This window comes from Aythya ferina, assembly GCF_964211825.1.
Source record: "Aythya ferina genome assembly, chromosome: 19".
Lineage (NCBI taxonomy): Eukaryota > Metazoa > Chordata > Aves > Anseriformes > Anatidae > Aythya > Aythya ferina.
Window position 1 is genome coordinate 12503686 of NC_140309.1, and position 18601 is coordinate 12522286.

General features: G+C 48.9%; 1 protein-coding gene across 2 annotated transcripts in view; it reads right to left on the bottom strand.

The window, feature by feature from the left end:
- Positions 1–18601, bottom strand: part of CLUH (clustered mitochondria homolog) — a 34600-nt gene that overhangs the window by 3241 nt on the left and 12758 nt on the right. For both annotated transcript variants that reach the window (XM_084493510.1, XM_084493509.1), the window contains exons 7-24: positions 17737–17862; positions 16394–16541; positions 15572–15664; positions 14181–14875; positions 12812–13029; positions 12054–12158; positions 10832–10932; positions 9014–9166; positions 8364–8426; positions 7464–7708; positions 6582–6666; positions 5799–5952; positions 5292–5431; positions 5098–5178; positions 4380–4505; positions 3610–3731; positions 2106–2199; positions 1229–1363 (exon numbers count right to left, since the gene is read on the bottom strand). In XM_084493510.1, coding sequence (XP_084349636.1) covers positions 1229–1363; positions 2106–2199; positions 3610–3731; positions 4380–4505; positions 5098–5178; positions 5292–5431; positions 5799–5952; positions 6582–6666; positions 7464–7708; positions 8364–8426; positions 9014–9166; positions 10832–10932; positions 12054–12158; positions 12812–13029; positions 14181–14875; positions 15572–15664; positions 16394–16541; positions 17737–17862 — 2884 coding nt within the window. The remainder of the gene's footprint in view (positions 1–1228; positions 1364–2105; positions 2200–3609; positions 3732–4379; positions 4506–5097; positions 5179–5291; positions 5432–5798; positions 5953–6581; positions 6667–7463; positions 7709–8363; positions 8427–9013; positions 9167–10831; positions 10933–12053; positions 12159–12811; positions 13030–14180; positions 14876–15571; positions 15665–16393; positions 16542–17736; positions 17863–18601) is intronic.

Here is an 18601-nt window from a genome sequence, read left to right on the forward strand (position 1 = left end):
ATGGGCAAGGAATAATTCCCTTACCTTGTTTTTGGGACAGAGGCCAGTATAGCGCTTTTTTACATGGTTACACAGAGTCCCTAAGCCCCTGAGCACTACCACAAATAGTCCTGGGACACAACTACACTGAAGTATTCTGGGGAGGCTGCAACTGAATTTCCAGGATAGATGGACTCTCAGTAATACTGCTGCTTCCGGGACCATCCTGCTGAATCATCTGTGACATCAAATCTCAACTTGCCTGCCTTCCCCTCCGCCCCCTCCATGTGTTATAACACAGGTACACTCTTCAATGGGTTTGAGCCTCCTAGCGCAACACTTAGACTCGACCATTTACCCGATTCACGGTCCTTACACTCAGATTGCTCTGCCACAGACTCCTCAGTTCTGTATCTAGTTCTTCACAGTGAGAAGAAAACCCCAGCGCTCCCACAGAGAGCTGTCCTTCTCTGCCCTTTCTACTGGGAGCTGCCTGTGCAGCTGGAAGTCCCTTCCTCAGCCTGCTGACTAGCAGTCTGTGGCAGCCACTCGTGCACAGCATAGCAGGGAGGACGCCCAGCACACAGGTGGCTGCACACTGGCCTAGATATGCCACAGACAGGCTGGTGGGACTTGCCAGGTGCACATGCAGATAACAGCAGCCGGTTCCTGCTGCGTGGAGGGCAAGGCAAAGCAGGCACCCCACGCTCTGCTGTCCAGCCTTACAAACCACAAAGTCCTTGGACTAAGAACAAAGCACTTGGTGAAAGATGCCTTTTTTTTTTTTTTTTTTTTTTTTTTTTAAGGATGAGGAAACTGAGGTGCTTTTGTATTGAGTAACGTGCCTACAGCCAGTGAGTCACCAGCAGGGGCAGGTTTGTGCGGAGGTGCCCCAGTCTCCCACAGTTCAGGCTGCCCAATGTGGGCTTCCCAGTTTGAGCATCCTGCACAGCAGCCGGCTTGGCTTGGCTGCTTAGGCTCAAGAGAAAGAGCCGAAGCCCAGAAGAGCTGTATGCAGAAGCAGAGGAGGCAAGCGCTCAGTCCACAGCAGTAAGACTTTCCTGTGTCTATCTGAGCCTCTGCCCTTCTCAGGGACCTCCTGTTGGTGTCTGCAACTGGCACAGCTGTTACTGCTGCCTGCACAGGCAGAAGGCTGCATGCTCATGCTCACATGGCCTCAGTAACAGCTGAATACAAATCTCTGCATTCATGGCAAGTACTCTCAACTGCTTTCATCGCATAAGGTTACCTTAAGTGGCATGATGTTCGCATTGGAGCCATTCTTGTAGATCTCATTCATTGTGCGTTGAAGAGCGACTGCTTGCTGAGTCAGGTATTTCAAGTACTCAGAGCTCTCTTTGGTCTTTTCGTGGTGTTCTCCAAGCTAACCAGAAAAGGAAAAAAAAAAATGTTGCGTTATAAATCAGGGTGCACTCCTAGTCTTTGCCAGCTCAACATCCTTACAGAAAATCACCAGAATTGTATTCGACCTGCTTTGGCATTAAAAACCAAACAGAAATCATTCCTGCAGGAACCTTATTGTCAGAAGTACAACTTTCTATCAAGTAGAAGCATGTTTGCAGGGTGAGAGGCATTCCCTCCACCAGGCTGTGCTTTCAGCCAGTGAGATGGCACGGAATCAGTGTGCAACTGCAGACGTGTTCAGACAGACCCCAGACTGATGCAGAAGTTTCACTGTGCATCAGCAAGGGCTCCAAGCGAGAGGGTACTACCCACAGAACAGCTCAGCTACCAAACTACTTTGGATCTGGCATCTGAAAGACAGGCGATGCACAAAGCAGGAAGAACAGACCAGCTCTTTCCATGCCCTACCAGAACATGGGGCTAAGGCACGAACAGAAGTTTCTGCCCAATGGCAGGGGCACAGCAAGAACAAATTAGCAGGAAAGTCCATTCAAAGACTTTCAGAATAAAAGCCAATCAACTGCAGCACAGGGCAGCAATTCTGTCCCATCCCTAGAAAGACGGGAGCTCCCTGGCATCTGCTCAGAGCTGTTTATAAGAAAGGCCTCCCTGTGTTTAAGTTGCAGCATCCCTTTGCAGTGGCAGAACTTGTTTGGGGCAGGAAAGCAGCACAAGAAGTAAGCAGCATGCACGCTTGTTACCTGGTTTTTGTAGATCGTGTAGCCTTCCTTCTCGTGCTGCAGTGCTGACCGGAATTCTGCTTTGCTCTCATACACTCGGGCTACCAAGTGGTGGCTGAAGGAAATAAAAGGGTTGAGGTGACGTAGTGAAGAAACGTTTCTGTGCTACAGAGTGCATGGCTTTAGCAAAGCAAAATGCAGGCTAGAAGTCTTAACAATGCTGTATTTGTTGCCTGTGACATTGCTGCATACTGCACCTTGGTAGCTACTTTTCCCCACCCCAGCTGGGGTTTGGCTCACTACACTGACGTAGCTTGATTGTTATTGAAATGTTGAGAAGTGACCTACAGCAGACGGGACTGAACTTGGGATTTTGTTTTTTTTCCTGCTGCATCCAAGAAAACTGAAGGTTGCAGCAGTGCACTGAATAAAGGCAAGACATCCACAAGAATATCTTGTTAACTGGAGAAGGAGGAAGCAGCTATAAGCCCTTTCCCTTTCAAAAAAGGGCTTTTTGTTTCTTGGAAAGCAAATGTGTTAATAACTTGATTAGTCCAGACAAAAAAAATCAAGAAGTCTTCCAGCACAGAAACAACCAGCAAACAGTGGCAAAGCTGGGATCCAAGTCACCTGGTTTCTCTCCAGTTTGGAGAGTTGACTTGGCTTGGACTTCGCTTCCTTAATGCTTCTGGAATGAAAAAAAGACTTCTATTTTTGGCAGTTTTACTCTGTGGGAAGCGATGGATCTCATCAAGCATCCCAGTGCTACTGAGGGAAGGAAAGAGTCTTTCTCCAGAATAATATCCATCACCTGCTAGAAAACAAATCGGATTCCTGTGGGTGCTTAGTAAGATTTATTTTCACCCTGACGAAGAACAGATGGGTTGCAATGTGGTAGTAATTAGGAGTGGGCCACTGCTTGGTTGTTTGTGAGCCAGTTCTGCATTCAAGGACAGAGCATGCAGCACTGAAGAGCAGTGGGCATTTAGAATAGATCCTAAAGGTGCCAACCACTCATAGCTCCCTTGGAAACAAAATGCCGCTCAGTATTTTACTCAAGTGCAAGGGTTTAATGGTGAAGGACAAAAGCAAATGAAATATTTCCTCAAAGGTAGCTCCCTGAGGGCTGAAACAATTAGCTACACGTGTTTCCATAGCATCCCAGTCTCAGTATAATTACTGGAGCCTTGCTCTTTAACCTTCAGTTGCCACATGCTTTTTTCTCACTCTGCCCTGTGAGTACCAGGATCTTCCTAACGTATTTTTGGGGCAACCAGCATTAAGCAGATCCCACAATTAACTTCAAGAACAAGGGACTTCCGTCCTTCTAGATCGACTTGGATGTTGCGGCATTACCTTAACTGCATGCAGCCCACCGGTCCCAAGGAGCATGAGAGCTGGGACTACTGACTCTAATTTACATGACTGGACAGAGACAGACCAGAGCCCTCCCGTGTGAGCACACAGTGAGCGTACTCGCTCCTTGCCAGCACAGTGACCCAGCCCAGCACTCCACCTGCCTCACCTTAGTGCAACTTTCAAAGACTTGGAGCCATGATACTTGGAGCTGATGGCCAGCGCGTTCTCCAGGAACCGGAGGGACAGGTCATACTCCATAACCCCGTGGAGCACCAAGCCGATGTTGTTCTGCACAGATCCACCAAGCACAAGTAGTCAAGTAGGCGTTCATTAAGGCCAAATCAAAATATGCATTTACTGCTTCATGAATACCAAGACTGCACAGGTATTTTCTGCTTGAAAAGGCTCGAGCTGACAGGTCCCCAGCAGATATCTCCAGCACCTGACGTATGACTGGAGACCGCTCTCTCCCTCGGGGACTCAGCCCAAACCAGCCAGCCAGAAGAAATAAAAGGAGCCTCCCCGTCCTTGGAAATATTCAAGAGCTGCCTGGACATGGTCCTGGGCACCCTGCTTGTGCAGGGCGGTTGGACCAGATGAACCCAGCAGTTCCCTCTGATCTCAGCCGTTCTGAGGTCCTGTGAACCTTCTCCACCTCACGTACAGGAAACAAGGAACGGGCTGAATTAGGCCAAGCATTACAGGTGCTCAAGTCTACATCTCCAGTGTCCCAGCAGAGAGCTCCAGCCACAGAAGGCTGACCTCCCATCTCCCCAGCTAAACAGTCAAACTCCTTTTTTCTTCTAATGGTAGTAATGTTTTGTAACCCAGGGATGAAGTGCCTAAATGCACAGTTCAAATAGCCTGGGTGTTTTGAAGTCCAAGAGATTTCTTAAGGGTTAAACTCAAAGACATTGACTCTAGAAGATTACTTACATCTAAGAGTGCCATTTCTGGGTGATCCTCCCCAAATACCAACAGCATGAGGTAGCGTGCACGGTACAGTAAGTTTAATGCTGTAGAGAGTTGGCTGTTTGCAAAGCAGTACAAAGCAAGGTGCATCTACAACAAAAATAACACAGCATTGATGTATTTTTATCACTTTATAAAACAAATTGATATCTCCTTTCTACTCCCTTCCTCAGTTGCACACAAATATAAGTATTTTCATTTATAGCTAAACAGATTTCAACTAGTCAGAAAGGTTACAAGTCTACTGGTTGACTTACAGCTATGCTAAGGGATCCACATAAAATACACTGAAAAACAGCCAAACAGTTTAATTGCAACATCTCTTATGCACCTCAAAAATATTTCAAAGTTGACCTGTATTTATATGATATTCTGATTGTGCTCTTCAGGGGGTTCTTGCCTTTTTTTTTTTTCCAGAACTGAAGAATATATATATAAGCATTCAACAGACAAAATCCCAGAAGTCTAAACTGAGTAGGACAAACACTGATCGTATGGGATGCTCCTGATGCAAACAATTTCACATACACCTTACAGAATCAAAACCACGAAAGTGGAAGATTCTGGTAAGAACAGCACAGAAGAAACTGCAACTGTTTTCTAGATTCAGACATCAGTTAAGGCTCTCAGAATAGGCACATACCCAGGGTGCTGCTTCTCCCCCAGTATCCTGTGTACTTACGTATTCTTGAATTGTGTTGGGATGTTCGATACCCAGGACCCTCTCACTCATTAGCACCGCTTTCTGCTGATTACTTAAGGCCTAAACAGAAGAGAAGATCCAAACACAAGTCACACAGATGTTGTGCACTTGAGCAAGCAAGCATGGGGAAGGAACAGGAGGACAAACAAACCCTGTCTGAGACTTTTGCTTACCTCTGAATAATCTCCCATGATATAATTGAGACGAGCTAGCAGCCTCAGGCAGGCACAGATTTCTACATGCATAGCACCATACACATTGTTGAACAAGTTTAAGGCTTCATTGATGAGCTCACAGCCCTCCTTCAAGAAACCTGAAAAAATACATATTCATCTACGCATACATAGTAAATAACCCCTAATGCTACTGGAGAAGCCACGCATGTGGAGCGAGCTACGTGTGGCCGGCAACAACAGTAGTGGGCTATGGAGCTATAGGTCACTGCCCTGTGTAAGGTTTGAACCCCAGGAGAAAAAACGTTGCTCTACATCCATCCTTGCTCACAGGTGGTAACCTTGGATCAGCTGAGTGCTTCAGATGTTTTTGGAGACCGTGACTCTCAGCTGAAACAGGGTAGGTGGGGGACACCCTGGCGGAGGGCAGCAGCCCATGCCACACATACCCCACTCTTCCTTTCATCAGCAGTAGCCTCAAGAGGCAAAGGCATGCTGGGTCTGTACCTTGCTGAACCTTTGCTTGCCCGCTCTGGAAGAAGTGGAAAGCATCTGAGGCTTTGGGGTTTACGTGCTTCACTACAGGGAAGATGTTGAGAATGTCCTCCTCTGTGAAGGTGGGCTTGTGCCTGTTGTCGAAGTTGTACTCTTTCAGCAGTATCTGGAGGAACAAAAAAGACAGGAGGAGGTCACAGCCACCACTTCATGGGTACTTAGCAAGAAGAGAGGAGAACGAGTCTCGAATTCTGCATATGGATTCGGTCAAAACATCTCCTGTATCATCACCTGGGGACAGTGCTTTGAAAGGTAACGTAGGCGTGCACCACCACATACTGGTGGTAAGAGCTCCACACTGCAAAGCCATGGCCATGCCAGTGCCAGGGGAAGCCCATCCAGCCTAACTTACACACACCCCCTTACAGGAGGGAGAAGGCACGGCTGCAGGGAGGGAAACACCCTGCCCCTCAAGTGAGGACAACCCTGAAGCCCTGCTCTGCTCCTTGGATGGGGAGAGCAAGGTGTGATGGCTTGGACTGTTAGAGTTTGCCACAGGAATCACGGTCAGACCAGCTGATCTTCCACGGGAAATGCACCACCAGTTCACCCTACAAGGCAACTGGATTTGAAGTCTCCTTTTGCAGGACTGGCCCCTGTATTGCAGCATTAATGCCATGAAGACCTTTAGGGGCTTGCACCGTCTCCCTGATGGGCTGTCCCTGCAGAGCCATCTGTGCTTCACACTTTTCAGAACAGAACACAGTGGGAGGGCAGAAAATAAGTGGATCTTACTTGGACTCCAGTTTTGAGGGAGATTTCACGAAGGAGGGTGATTTTCTGTAGATTATACACCTCAGCTGCTTGGTCAGCGTTCTCACTGCAAGAAGCAAACACAGGCTTGAGCTCCCAGGGAAGCTGCTGCTCAAGACCTTCCCCAGGCGGCAGCGTATCAAACACAGCTCCCCTTGCACCCAGCTGCTGTCTGAGACCAGTAACATGCTGGATGCCAGTGGTCTATTACAGCTTACAGAGCTGCACGTCACCACTTCTGACTGAAACCCTCTGTCTTCTCTTCCCAGCCCACTGCAGGGTCTGGGTGCAGGCCTGTACATCTGAGGGTTTCAGCTCCAGGTAAACACTAAGCTGGCCCTGACATGAAAGGGGCGATCGCTGACTTAGCCCCTAGTCGCGATTTCCCTCTGAGGACCCCGTTTTCTTGCAACTTCAGTTGAACATCTCCTGTTTGCGCCTGCCAGCAGCCTCACTGGCCTTCTCCACTTCAAATCCAGGAGAGGCTGTCCTTGTTTCTTAGGAATATAGGCTGCTTTCAGCTTAAACCATCTTCCATATATACAAATATATGTTGCCTACGCTGTTTTATCTCGCTTTGTGCTCCCCCTCTGCACCGCTAAGGAGAGCTTTCCCCTTCTCCCCTGGGTTTCCTAGCTGCCTTTGCCTCATAGGCTTCACCTCACTCCAGATTTCAGCTGCACTTCCCCCTGCTGCTCTTTGGCTGATTTATCTCCATTTTAAGGCCATAGTAATTCCTCAAGAGTACAAATTTATATCCAAACAGAAAACAGATCAAAAAGGCGGGTCTTATTAGAGAGCAGTACGAGCTACCGACGTGTGGTGAGAGGTCAGGCGCAAGTCAGGGCCGTTTGCTTTGCTTACCATTCAAGACTAAAATCGAAGTAGTTCTTTGCTTCTGAACAAATATTCTTCCAAAGCTCCTGAGGGGTCATGCTGGCCCAAGCAGTGTTATCAGCATTTCCAAGGTTCCTGTTTTTCCTTTTCTTATTCTTTTTCTTGGAGACCAGCTCATCAGCTGGAAGATGGGCAATGGGATTTGGAAAGGAGCTTAGAAAGCAATTGAGGAAGTGGCTGATGGCTGCTGATAAACCCGACAGCTCCACACCCTACAGCGAGACACTGAAGTCAGTCATGGAATACACCTGGCAGCACAGAGGCACTACACTGACCCTGAGCCTTGCACAGATCCAGTCCTGCCAGAAACAGGGAAATCTTCCAGGCGAGGAAGAGGCAAATATTTGCAAGGGGAACTAGCACAGACAGAATTATGTAGATGTAAAGGTGTACACACACGCACAATATACAGTTCTACTTCGGGCTGCTACTTGGGACAGAAAAACTAGAGAGTGTAAAGATTTGTCACTGGAATAAAACCAGGTGCATTGCTATGCCACATACGTACAGGTATAAAGATGCATTACTGCACATTTAATTAAGAAAAGCTTCTTAGAATGGCAAAAGCAACAGAAAAGGCATTACTAGCTGTGATTTCACATTTATAAGCCTTCAACGTAATGAGTGAGAATCTAGGGAAGAAAAGCATGAATGATTATTCTCTGGGAAAACTACCTTCAAGTGGGAACTTGTTTTCCCTCGCACGCAGGCCTATGCCTATTTTGGCTCTAATAAGGTTGTACTTCCTGTTGCTAGGAGACACCCATGAACTCTCTAATGAGAGAAGAAACTCAAACAGCTCTCCCTTTGTAAAAAAAAATCATTAGAGAGAACACACAAAGCAAGAGGTTAGACTGCAGGTCATACCTGGAGGTACGTCTTGAAGATGTGTTTAGCCGATCGCGTGATCAATTCACTGATGCCAATTTTCTACCCCAAGGAATACGAGAAACAGAGACCAAGTCAGTCAACAGTAACAATGAAGAACACACTTTTGCTTTGAAGTGGGCTTTTACCAAGATCTGCAGAAGGCACGCTGCTCAGTTCTCACACTTGGGCACAGAACTGCTCTGCATTCGACAACGCTCCCAGGGCTGGAGAAGAGCCCTCTGCTCGCCCATGGGCGAGATGCCCACCAGCCACACCACACTGCAGAGCTGCCAGGCAGCCACGTCTCAACACCACATTCCACCTTGACCCAAAGCCTTGCCAGGTATTAGAGGCTTAAAAAAATGCATGGCTTAAAAATCCAGCTGGGTGCTGCCTGCTACTACACTTGCGAATCCGTGAAGCATTTTTCTATCCCAGGAGGACACTCAAACACGCCAACATTATGAAAGCAACTAAGGAACTGGGAGTAAAACTCCCCATCCACCACTTACAAGTACTTCTTCCTCCTCCTCTTACTGAAGCTGTTTATTTTTCACAGAGAAAATTAGCCAAGTTGGCATTTACACAGGGCAAATTATGCCAAAGGCAGTTGGAAATGACAGCCCGAAGTTAAGCCTGATGCTTACAAAGATGTGATCCAGCTGAGCACGGCCAGGGGTCTTCGTGATGAAGTTGATCACTTTGCCCAGGTATCGCATGTTGATGCCCCTCTGGTGCATGGCCTCTGCTAGGGTGGCCCCGTCCATCGGGAGCACCGTGTGGTCCAGGCAGTCTTTGACCTGCAGGGTATATGCAAGCTCTGGTTACAGAAACAAACATGAAGGGGAGAATTTCCATATAAAAAAAAAAAAAAAAAAAATTGGACTGGGGAGGGGAAAACGTGTTCACTAACAGAGAAGGCAATTTCCAAAGATGACAAGAGACAGCCATAGAGCACGAGCGAGGGGAAGGCTCGCAGCAGGCAGCCCAGAGCAGTCTGCACAAGCTCCTTGCTGCTTTTAGCGCCTTTACTCTCACATCTCAGGGCTGAATGAGCACTGTACACTCCCAATAAGCACTGGGAAACGGCGGTGCAGAGATCACCTGCCTTTGTAAAACAGCTCAGACACCACCCAGCTCCCTGGGCAGACCCAGCAGAGGTGACAGCCCAGCAAGACACCAACAGCGTCCTCCCAGCACCTCAAGCAGCACGAGGAGACCAGTGGAGGCAGGGGCAGCCTTCAGCACACAGCGTCCAGCAGCGTGCCCAAGGCCACACACAAGTGGAGCAGAGCAAGGATGCAGAGGACTTGTGTCTCAGGCAATGAGGACCTCTTTCCCTTTGGCATGGGCTATTTAACTGAGGTTTGTGGAACCAACAGGCTACCCCTTCTTTAAGGGCCATACAGGCGCTAACTAAAACCATTTCCAATTAAAAGGCTACATGGAGTGGTACACACTTGGCTGATAAGGGGAAATGGCACTTGCTAAGTTGTGTTGCAGCGCTGATAAGAGTCATTTAATTCACGTCATGGAGTAACACCAGCTACTTTCTGATACACAGAGCTAGGACTGCCTACTTTCAGCATCTGGCCTGTGGCCTGCCCTCACATACATGTCTGTGAAGCATTTTGCATTTATAAACTAGTGTATCAAGAACCTTGTAAAACAACACTCATCAGGCCTTTTTCTGATTCATTCCCCCTCCCTTTCTATTTAAGCATTGAATAGCTGGCCTTAAAAGCTTATGCTGACTGCAGCACTAGTGGATTTGCAGGGAGGTTTTTCAGGGAGGTACAGTTCAGAAGTTTTCCAGCAAGGAAAAGCCCCTCCTAGGTAACACCAACAACTCCACGGCCTCTTGGAGTGAAGATGAGCAATTCCAATCCTACTTCCAGTGCCAGCTGTAATATACATATTAGCAGTCACTTTAGAGAGCGTCTTAAGAAACACCAGCTGTTCCCTTCTTATCTAGCCAGGCACATGGGTTAGCACTCAAAATGCTCCAGACTTTGAGAAGGAGTTTTTAAAATAGATATGAGCAAGAAGTTTCCCAGCTCACTCCAAATCATTCGTCACCCACTGAGTCATGATCGAGGTCGGATAATACGCTACACTGTGTATGATGCCCAGGGCTAGGGAGGATCACTTTTGTGGTCTTTACTGCCACAAACTCTCAGCAATAATGTTAATCACTAATGCCAAAAGTTCTTTGTTGGAGTGAAGTGGGAAAACTGTGCTGTGATGCAAGGCAGGAAATGCAAAACCCCTCGTGTTTGTACTGGCGATACTGGTGCTGTTCACCGTACTTCATCCCCACTGCAGTAACTTGGCTGCCAGCAGGAGAGTGCAGCATTTGCTCAGGAGGTGAAGCTGATGTCCCACCATCTCAGCGCTTGCTCGGAGTGGCCAGACTTGAGGTAAGCTTTCAAAGAGGACATTACTGCTGGCCCTCAGTTCCTTACCAAGCCTGGGATCTGGCATGAGAGCAAGAATGCAGCAGCGTCCTTCAGTAGCTGCTTCTGATCCTGCACCTCCTCTTTGCTGGACTCAGGAAAACGAACACCTAGGAGGGTAGAAGAGGAAAACACAGAGCATTAACTCAAAGGAAAACTAACTCAAGGACAGAAGTCATAGAATAAGAACAGGCAACGAGCTAAAGCCATTCTGCACCGCTGGAAGCAGAAATGCTTCTTCAGAACTCTACTCTGCAACACGTTTTGATAGGAAGAGCTACCTGGTCCACGGGGCCCCTGGCTGTGCTGCTCTGTGCCCAATTGTTCTTTTCTAATGCAGCTCTTAAAGGCCCCAATCCTGCTCTTTATCTGGTCCATTCCACCTACCAACAAGTGCTGCATACAATTCCAGCGCAGAGAACTGGCTAGAGCAGGGCGGCACATCTCAGAAGATGGGCCAGCGTATACTGCGGGTACTAGAAGCTCAGAGGCTTTTGCTTTGGCACTCCAAAATTAAAACAAAGTTTTAAGCATTAGCTGCACAGTCAGTGCCAAAACACTAATTTTTACCAGCCTCAGAAGGTGTTTGTGCATTTCAAAACACATGCTCCTTTTGACACATGTATTCCAAGATGAATTCAACTACATAACCATTCCCCTGCAATTTACACGCACACAGCCTCTGCGTTCACCCCATAAACACACAGTTTTACCGTATTTCCAAATAAAGCACGCTGATTGCAGGCACAGAAAAGTGCATCCGATGCCTGCAACCCATGTATGTGTTTGAAAGGGCACTGTGACCCGCTGACCACATGTTGCTAAAACAGCCCCTGCCCTTCGCTGGGGATCCAACATCACTGATTCAACTACGACTGTTGTTTTTTGTGTCAACTACTACATTAGGATCAAATTTACTGCCCTCCCCCCAGCCTCTTTTCATGTGGTCTAGCAGCTGGAACGATGGAGAATCACAAGATTCTTGGCAACACTCTGCAGACTCCCCCAAGTGCAGCAGTGGGAGACAGCTTACTGCCTGTCTCTCATAGTTAGAGCATTACAATCAATTTAATTTTATTCTTCTCTGTATCTTTATGCTGTACAGAGAACCCTACATTATGCCAACTAGCCAAAAGCCTGTGGTTTTAGAACACACTGTTGCCTGTAGCAGGCTGCACATAGCGATCCTCTGAAGAAAGACCAGAACAAACACACATAGCTGCTCACATACCTGGTGAGAAAATATCTGGGTTAAACCGAATGTCAAATGATGTGTCACTAATGGAGCCTACAGCCTTGCAAGCATTTCGAATCACTTCTCTGCTTTTCGGATCCACTGGAGCAGGAAGAAAAATAGAATAGAAATGAATGTGGATTTCAGAAAATGACAAGCCTAGCTATTAAAGAGAAAAGTTTTGTTACTAAAAGCAGTAACGATGGCACGTTCTGCAGGAAACCATTATAAAAACAGTCAAACGTAAGATATGTGGAAAGAAGAATAGTTGCAGAAGTGCAAAATCTGAGCAAAAGCACCTAAGATGACCTAGAAAACAAACCCTCTCCCCAACCACAGATACTCAGAAATTCAAGTCTGAGATTTCTGAAGGTGTTTGAGCATTGCACACTCCCCTGCTCTGACACAGCCCGTGCCTCTCCGCCTGCCCCAGAGCTCAGCCCTGGCTGCTGACCATGCAGACCAGCTTGCTGGCCAGGCTTCTTCCTGCGTCAGAGCTGATGGGCTTGCCCCATTTCAGAGACACACAGTCCACCTACCCACCTGCCCCCAGGCAGCCAGGGTAATTAACGTATTAGTGCGTGAACAGCTCTATCAAAAGAGCTAGAACACCATTGACAACAGAAGCCAGTACTTGTCCTGTTTAACAATGAATAATCACCCTGAGCACCCCCAGTCTGGCAGCTCTGACCAGAGACACAGCCCACCAGCACAGCAGCAGGCCTGAGCTGCTTCTGGTGCAGAGGATTAAATACCTGTTCCATCATCAGATGCAATGGTCTCAGCAAGCTCCTTAACCTGATCAAGTCCAGTCACGTTGTCATCTATTTTACCATCATCTGACTCAGACTTCTCACTTTCTGCTGTGCCATTCTCTGGAGAGGCACCATTTTCCAATGCACCTGAGCTCTCCTGCTTGTTGGCTTTCTGCTGCATCAGCTGCAGTGCAGCCAGCTTCATGAATAAGAGATACCTGCAGTGAAGGAAGAGAGGAATTCAGCACAGCAGGAGAATCCACTAAGATTGTCACTCCTCTACAAGGAAAAAACCTCAGAGCTGAGGTAATGGACCATCCAGTTTCCCAGTGCAAAGGCATAATGCACGACGCCTACCAATAAGCTTTCTGGAATTGAAGGAGTTTACATTATTCTAGTATTTATCATTAGCATATCAGAACAGACAAAAAAGGTGGGTTTTTGTTACCCATCACAATGGGAAACTCAGCTCCTTGCAGCGGTTACAAGTAGCTTTCCAGGCACAGCACCAGCAGACAGCTCAGGAAGATTCTTACTGCCAGATGAACACAACTAGAGACAAACAGAAACCAGCAGCAATTCTGCCAGGAGACCTGAGCACAGGGAGGCCCAACCTCTGCTAGCCATAGAGCAGCAGCAGCACCCTACGGCCACAGTCCTGCACGCTGCTGGTCTGGAAGCTCTCCCAGGGAGCAGCCAAGGCGCCTGCAGGCAGGCAGCAGGATGGGGCAGGGCGCCGGCTGCAGAACTGGTTGCTCAGCGGGCAGGGCTCCCCTGCCAGCGGCTCAGGGCTCATCTGTGTGAGCAGAGCAGACTCTGACCAGCGGTGGAAGCAGAGCACCCTGCAGCCCTTCACACGGGAAGCAGGAGCGTTAACACCACCAGCCCCACATGACTCTGCCTGCCTGCTCTCAGCTCCCGTTTCCTCGCCTGCACCGAGCCAGCCCAACACCAACACACCCCACCACAGAAGTGCCTACAGCAGTTCCCACAGGTAGGTTTTTTTTCAAATGTCTGGGAGGGAGGGGGTAAAGTAGCATTCAGGATGTCTGGAGAGCCTTAAAGATAAACATAAATCCATCCCGTTCCCTAGATGGCAGGAGAACATGGTATCTGCAGGGTAAGGACAGGAAACAACAAACAGAGACCCGGAGACCGCAGAAGGCACCTCTCCCCGGCTCCCTGTAACCCTGTTAGTGTTCCTGTTTTCACCTCTCATTAAATAAGCTTCTATCATTGCACCTGCAGGGCCAAATGGTGGGGAAGCCCACCCCTGGCAGCTGTGAGGCGACGTCCCCAGGACAGCACAGCGTGGTCCTGACTTGGCCATTACCAGTTGTGAGTGGACGAAGGGGGGAGCTCAGCTCACCTGTGCTCTACAAAGGCATCAACAAGCTCTTGCCGGAGACAGCAAAGCTTGTGTCTGTGCTGCTTGGGAAACCCCATTTTCTTACATTCCTCTGGCATCTCCTCCCCTTCAACAGGCAGGAAGTTTAGGTCTGGAGGGAAAGTGCGGAGCAGGTCCAGGATGTAGTGACGCCCGTCATTGCCAATAATGCCTTTGCACTCCACTGAGGAGCACAGCTCCACCTCCTCGTTCTTGTCATTCAGGACTTTGTGCTTCTGGATCTTAAGCGGCCTGCTGGTCTTCTCCAGCAGCTCCAGGTACTTGGGATGCGAGACAACCGTCTTGCCAAAGTCTATTGACCCATAGATGACACTCTGTTCCTGCTCCCGTTCCAAGATCCCAGGAATAATAGACTGAGCTGTCACCCTGTAACCTCTGTAATCCACCACTACAGTCCCCAGCGTGTACAGCCCTTCTACATCCACAGCATTATAGGTCCGCACACCGTTGAGATCGTTGGTAGGTGCCACGTAAGCAGCAACATCCCCGCCAAAGTCCTTATAGTGGTCACGGACATCAAAGCCCAGACTGAAGAAAATGTTGTTCCAGATGAACATCTGCATCTTGGTCTCTTCACTGGGGTTGATGGCCATGACGTTGCCATCAATGACAGCCATGGCACCTCTTGTTGCTGCTGCAGTGAAGTCGCTGTGAACCTGGAGACAGTTGGAGAGAAAGCTAGGTAAGGAAGGGATCACCCCCTCCTAGCACCTCCTTCTCAAAACTCTCTGCAAATTTCTCCTTCACTCCTCACCTCCTGATGGCCTCCAGCAGGCAGGCAGGTCAGCTGGCTTTTGCTTTTGTGAGCCTGGCCAGTGGCTTGGATACAAGCTCCAGGAGCCAAAGCATTAGGGATCACCATGGCTCAGACTCATTAGCTCTCTGCAGAGGAGGTTTAGGTTAACGCGCATCCACCCCTCCCACCCACTCGAAAGAAGGCTGATCAAACAGAACAGCAGAGGGCTGGGAGACACAAGGTCAAGGAGCACGATTCTCCCCTGCGAGGCTGGGAGCAGAAGGCAGACATTGGTCAAGCACTGGAACAGGCTCCCCAGGGAAGTCATAGAGTGCCCATCCCTGGAGTTATTTAAGAGATGCGTGGATGTGGCACTAAGATACATGGCTTAGTGATGGGACTTGGCAGGTCAGGTTGATGGTTGGACTTGACCCTGGAGGTCTTTTCCAACCTAGAGGATTCTGTGATATGCGAGAGAAAACAAGACCCCTTAGCTCGCAAACAGGGACCCTCAGCTTGCAGCTTCTAAAAGGCAGGCCCAGGTGAAATGTCTAGATGTGAGACCAGCGGCAGAGAAGGGTGTGTGTAAGTAGCTGCCTGCAGATCCCAAAGTTACCTTGAAAATGGCTCGTTCTCTCAGCAGCCTCTCAGGCAGGTTCTTGCGGGGTAGCTCTCGTGTGGTCTGCAGCTCCTCGTTCCAGTCTCTGGTCTGAAAGAATCAAAAACTCATGGGAAGCACTACACTGTGTAGGCAGGGGCTGGCAAGCCAGCGTTTGATTTACAAGGCATTTTGTGAGAGAAGGGAAGGGAGAAGGGAAGAACTCAGGGCTGTCATAACATCCAGAGGAAGTGAATTCACAGCAGGATCACTCCTTACGAGCTGCCTGTATACAAGGTCTATCCCAAATGGCTGTTGAATTAGTCCAGCTTACACAATGCAGTTTATCTGAGATGCCGGATTGCTAGCTCCGGAGTAACTCAGTGCAGATCTGGTTAACCCGCACACTGTGACGTGGTCACTCCGCAGGCAGCCACCTGCAGGCAGCCCTTCCACGCACGCCTGGAACATTTTAGGTTACGAGGCTGTGACTGAAACCCTTGGAATAGTTTGTTGAGATGTTCCAGGCCTAGCCAGCAAGGAGGAACACTGTGCTGTCTGCACAGTGCAGCAGAGCTAGAGTACAGACACGGGAGTTATAAATACTTGAGCAGAAATCCCTCCTCTCAGACCCTCAGGTACTCAGGGAAGCTGCAGCCTCAGCACTCAGCCCTCTGTAGTTAAAGAGGCTGTAGAAAACAAGGACTAACGCAAGTGTTCCTCGCTGAGCAACACCCCTCCACAAATACCAAAGGTCTGCTTGTCAGTAAAGCCAGCCGGTTCCCAGCACAACGGGTGGCAACCTCCTGCCAGGGCTCCCCCCCAAAGCGAGAGTGCTACCTGTCCGGGGATGTGCTCTTCGTAGCCCAGTCTAGAGGTGTAAGCGTCTTCGGCCCGGACACAGTCCATGGCGTGTTCTGCTTGTGGAGCTGTCCAGCTGTACACTTGGAAAGGAGTTGCTATCCTTTCAAAAGGATGTCTCTGAACCCTGAGTTGGGAGTGAAAACCATTAGGTATTTTCCAAAGAAAGATTTCTAAGAGAGCTCTCCCTGTGCTGCGACACCAGCTTGTGACAAAGCACGGAACAAGACCAGCTCTGCCAGGCAGCACAGTGGGCTTTGGGTTCCCCCATCTGAGAGCCCTTCCTGACCGCCTGGCTTGGCAGTGCCTCTCAGCAGCAGCCTAGGCAATGCACTGGGCTCTCCTCGTTCCTGTTTCCTCAGCTGCACCTCCCGAAATCCCCCCCGTGTTCTCTGCTCACCACAGACCAGGAGCAGAGGCAGGGAATGGCCACTCCCGGCCAGCCACCCCTGTTACTGGCTCTCAGCTGGCGCAGCAGTCCCTAAGCATCGTGTTGTAGCACACATCCCCTAATGAACTGAAAACGCAAGCTTCACCTAACGGCCTTCGGTGTAATCTGTCTGCTCTCAGCAGGTGCCGGAGTCTCATCTGTATTTACTTGTGGCCCAACAAGCAGTACAATATAATCATTTTTAAATGGCCAGATAGTCACACTGGTGGCTGGGAGGCCACTGCTAATTTCCAGCCCTTGTATAGTGTCACTTTCATCTTCCTAATGAGAACAGAAGCAGCACTTTTGAAAACCACACAATGTGCCTGTCAATTTGCATCCTGCTGAGCTAAGGCAGTTCATTAAGTGGACTCTAAAGAATGACAGGCTTTTGCACAGGATCCACTGTCCTGGAGTAGAATAAATGGTCCCTCTGGCAAGGGCAGGAAAATAAAACAATCTATTGTTGTTCCTTATTATTACTGTCAGAAGAACTAGAGGAAAGCAAGCATGCATGAACACGTTTAAGATAATTATTCTTTCTCTACTGTAAGCCTCTGCAAAGCCCTCACGTGTTACTTTTCCAGATACTTTATGCTTCAGCTTTTTTTTTTGTTTTCAGGGAGAAGCACCTACTACCAGGTAAAGCCAGAGCCCAGGGTGCTGCCACGAGGCCCCGGCAGGCACTGGGCAGCCCCTTGCTGCACGGACTCGTGTTCCACCAAGCACCCCCGACCATCCACCCACCAGGTGTGTGCAGAGCAAGAGGGCGTCACAACCCCTGCTGTACGAGCACGGCACCCAGCTCCACAGAGCCAGCCAGGTACCGGGGCCTCACCAGGCAGCTTAGCATCACGCTACCCAAGGGGACAGAGAGGAGAACGTTTGCTACCGTTTCTTCTGCAGAGCGGAGAAGTTTTTTTTGAAGGTAGGGCTGATCTGGTTAAGTAGTTCCACCAAGGAATGACTGAGAAAGCTGGGGTTTGCAGGTTTGGGATTGAAGTTGTATGCAGTAGACCTGTAAGAGGAAAGAAACAAGCTGTTGTCATAGCTGAGACTTCACAACCCACAGGAACTCGCTCTATGAGTGAAAGCCTTCCCAAATAAGCACCTCGTGAAAGGCCTGTGTAACACATTGTTGTCTGTGAAACAGAGACCAAGTGGCACACAGGCAGGAGGACTGAGAGCCCCCCTGCTGCCCGGCTCTCACCAGCAGAGATGCGATCAGTAATTCCATACCTGGACCCAAATGCATGCAGCAGGCAGCAAATTTAATTCAGAACTTTCTTCAGCCACCACTAGGTTTAAGAGAGGCTCATATTCTCACAGGTAGGAAGGACTGATTTCACAGAAGAGCTTCCCATACGTATCACAAGGGCCTCTGCTTAGCAGAGAACCCAACTGGAATGGCACCAATGACACCAGACAGCCAGAACCTCTTAGGGTACTGAGTCTCCCTGCCGGAGGGCTGAGCACTGACCTGCCAGGGCCACAAGCACAGACTCCCCTCCCCAGCTCACATTTTGCCAAGCCCAAGCAGGCCTCTTATTCCATGTTCTTCGTGCCACTTGCTCTCTGTTGGACCCACACTTAGATGTCCATCTCTTGACTCGTTATTTCTGACACATTTTATTTACTTATTAACAGATCTGGGAGGAAACCATAGAATACAAACTGTCTTCTACAAGCCAGCTTAACACAGAGCACTTTCATTTCATAATGGGACAGAATGCAGAAATGTGCTTTATCTTCATCTT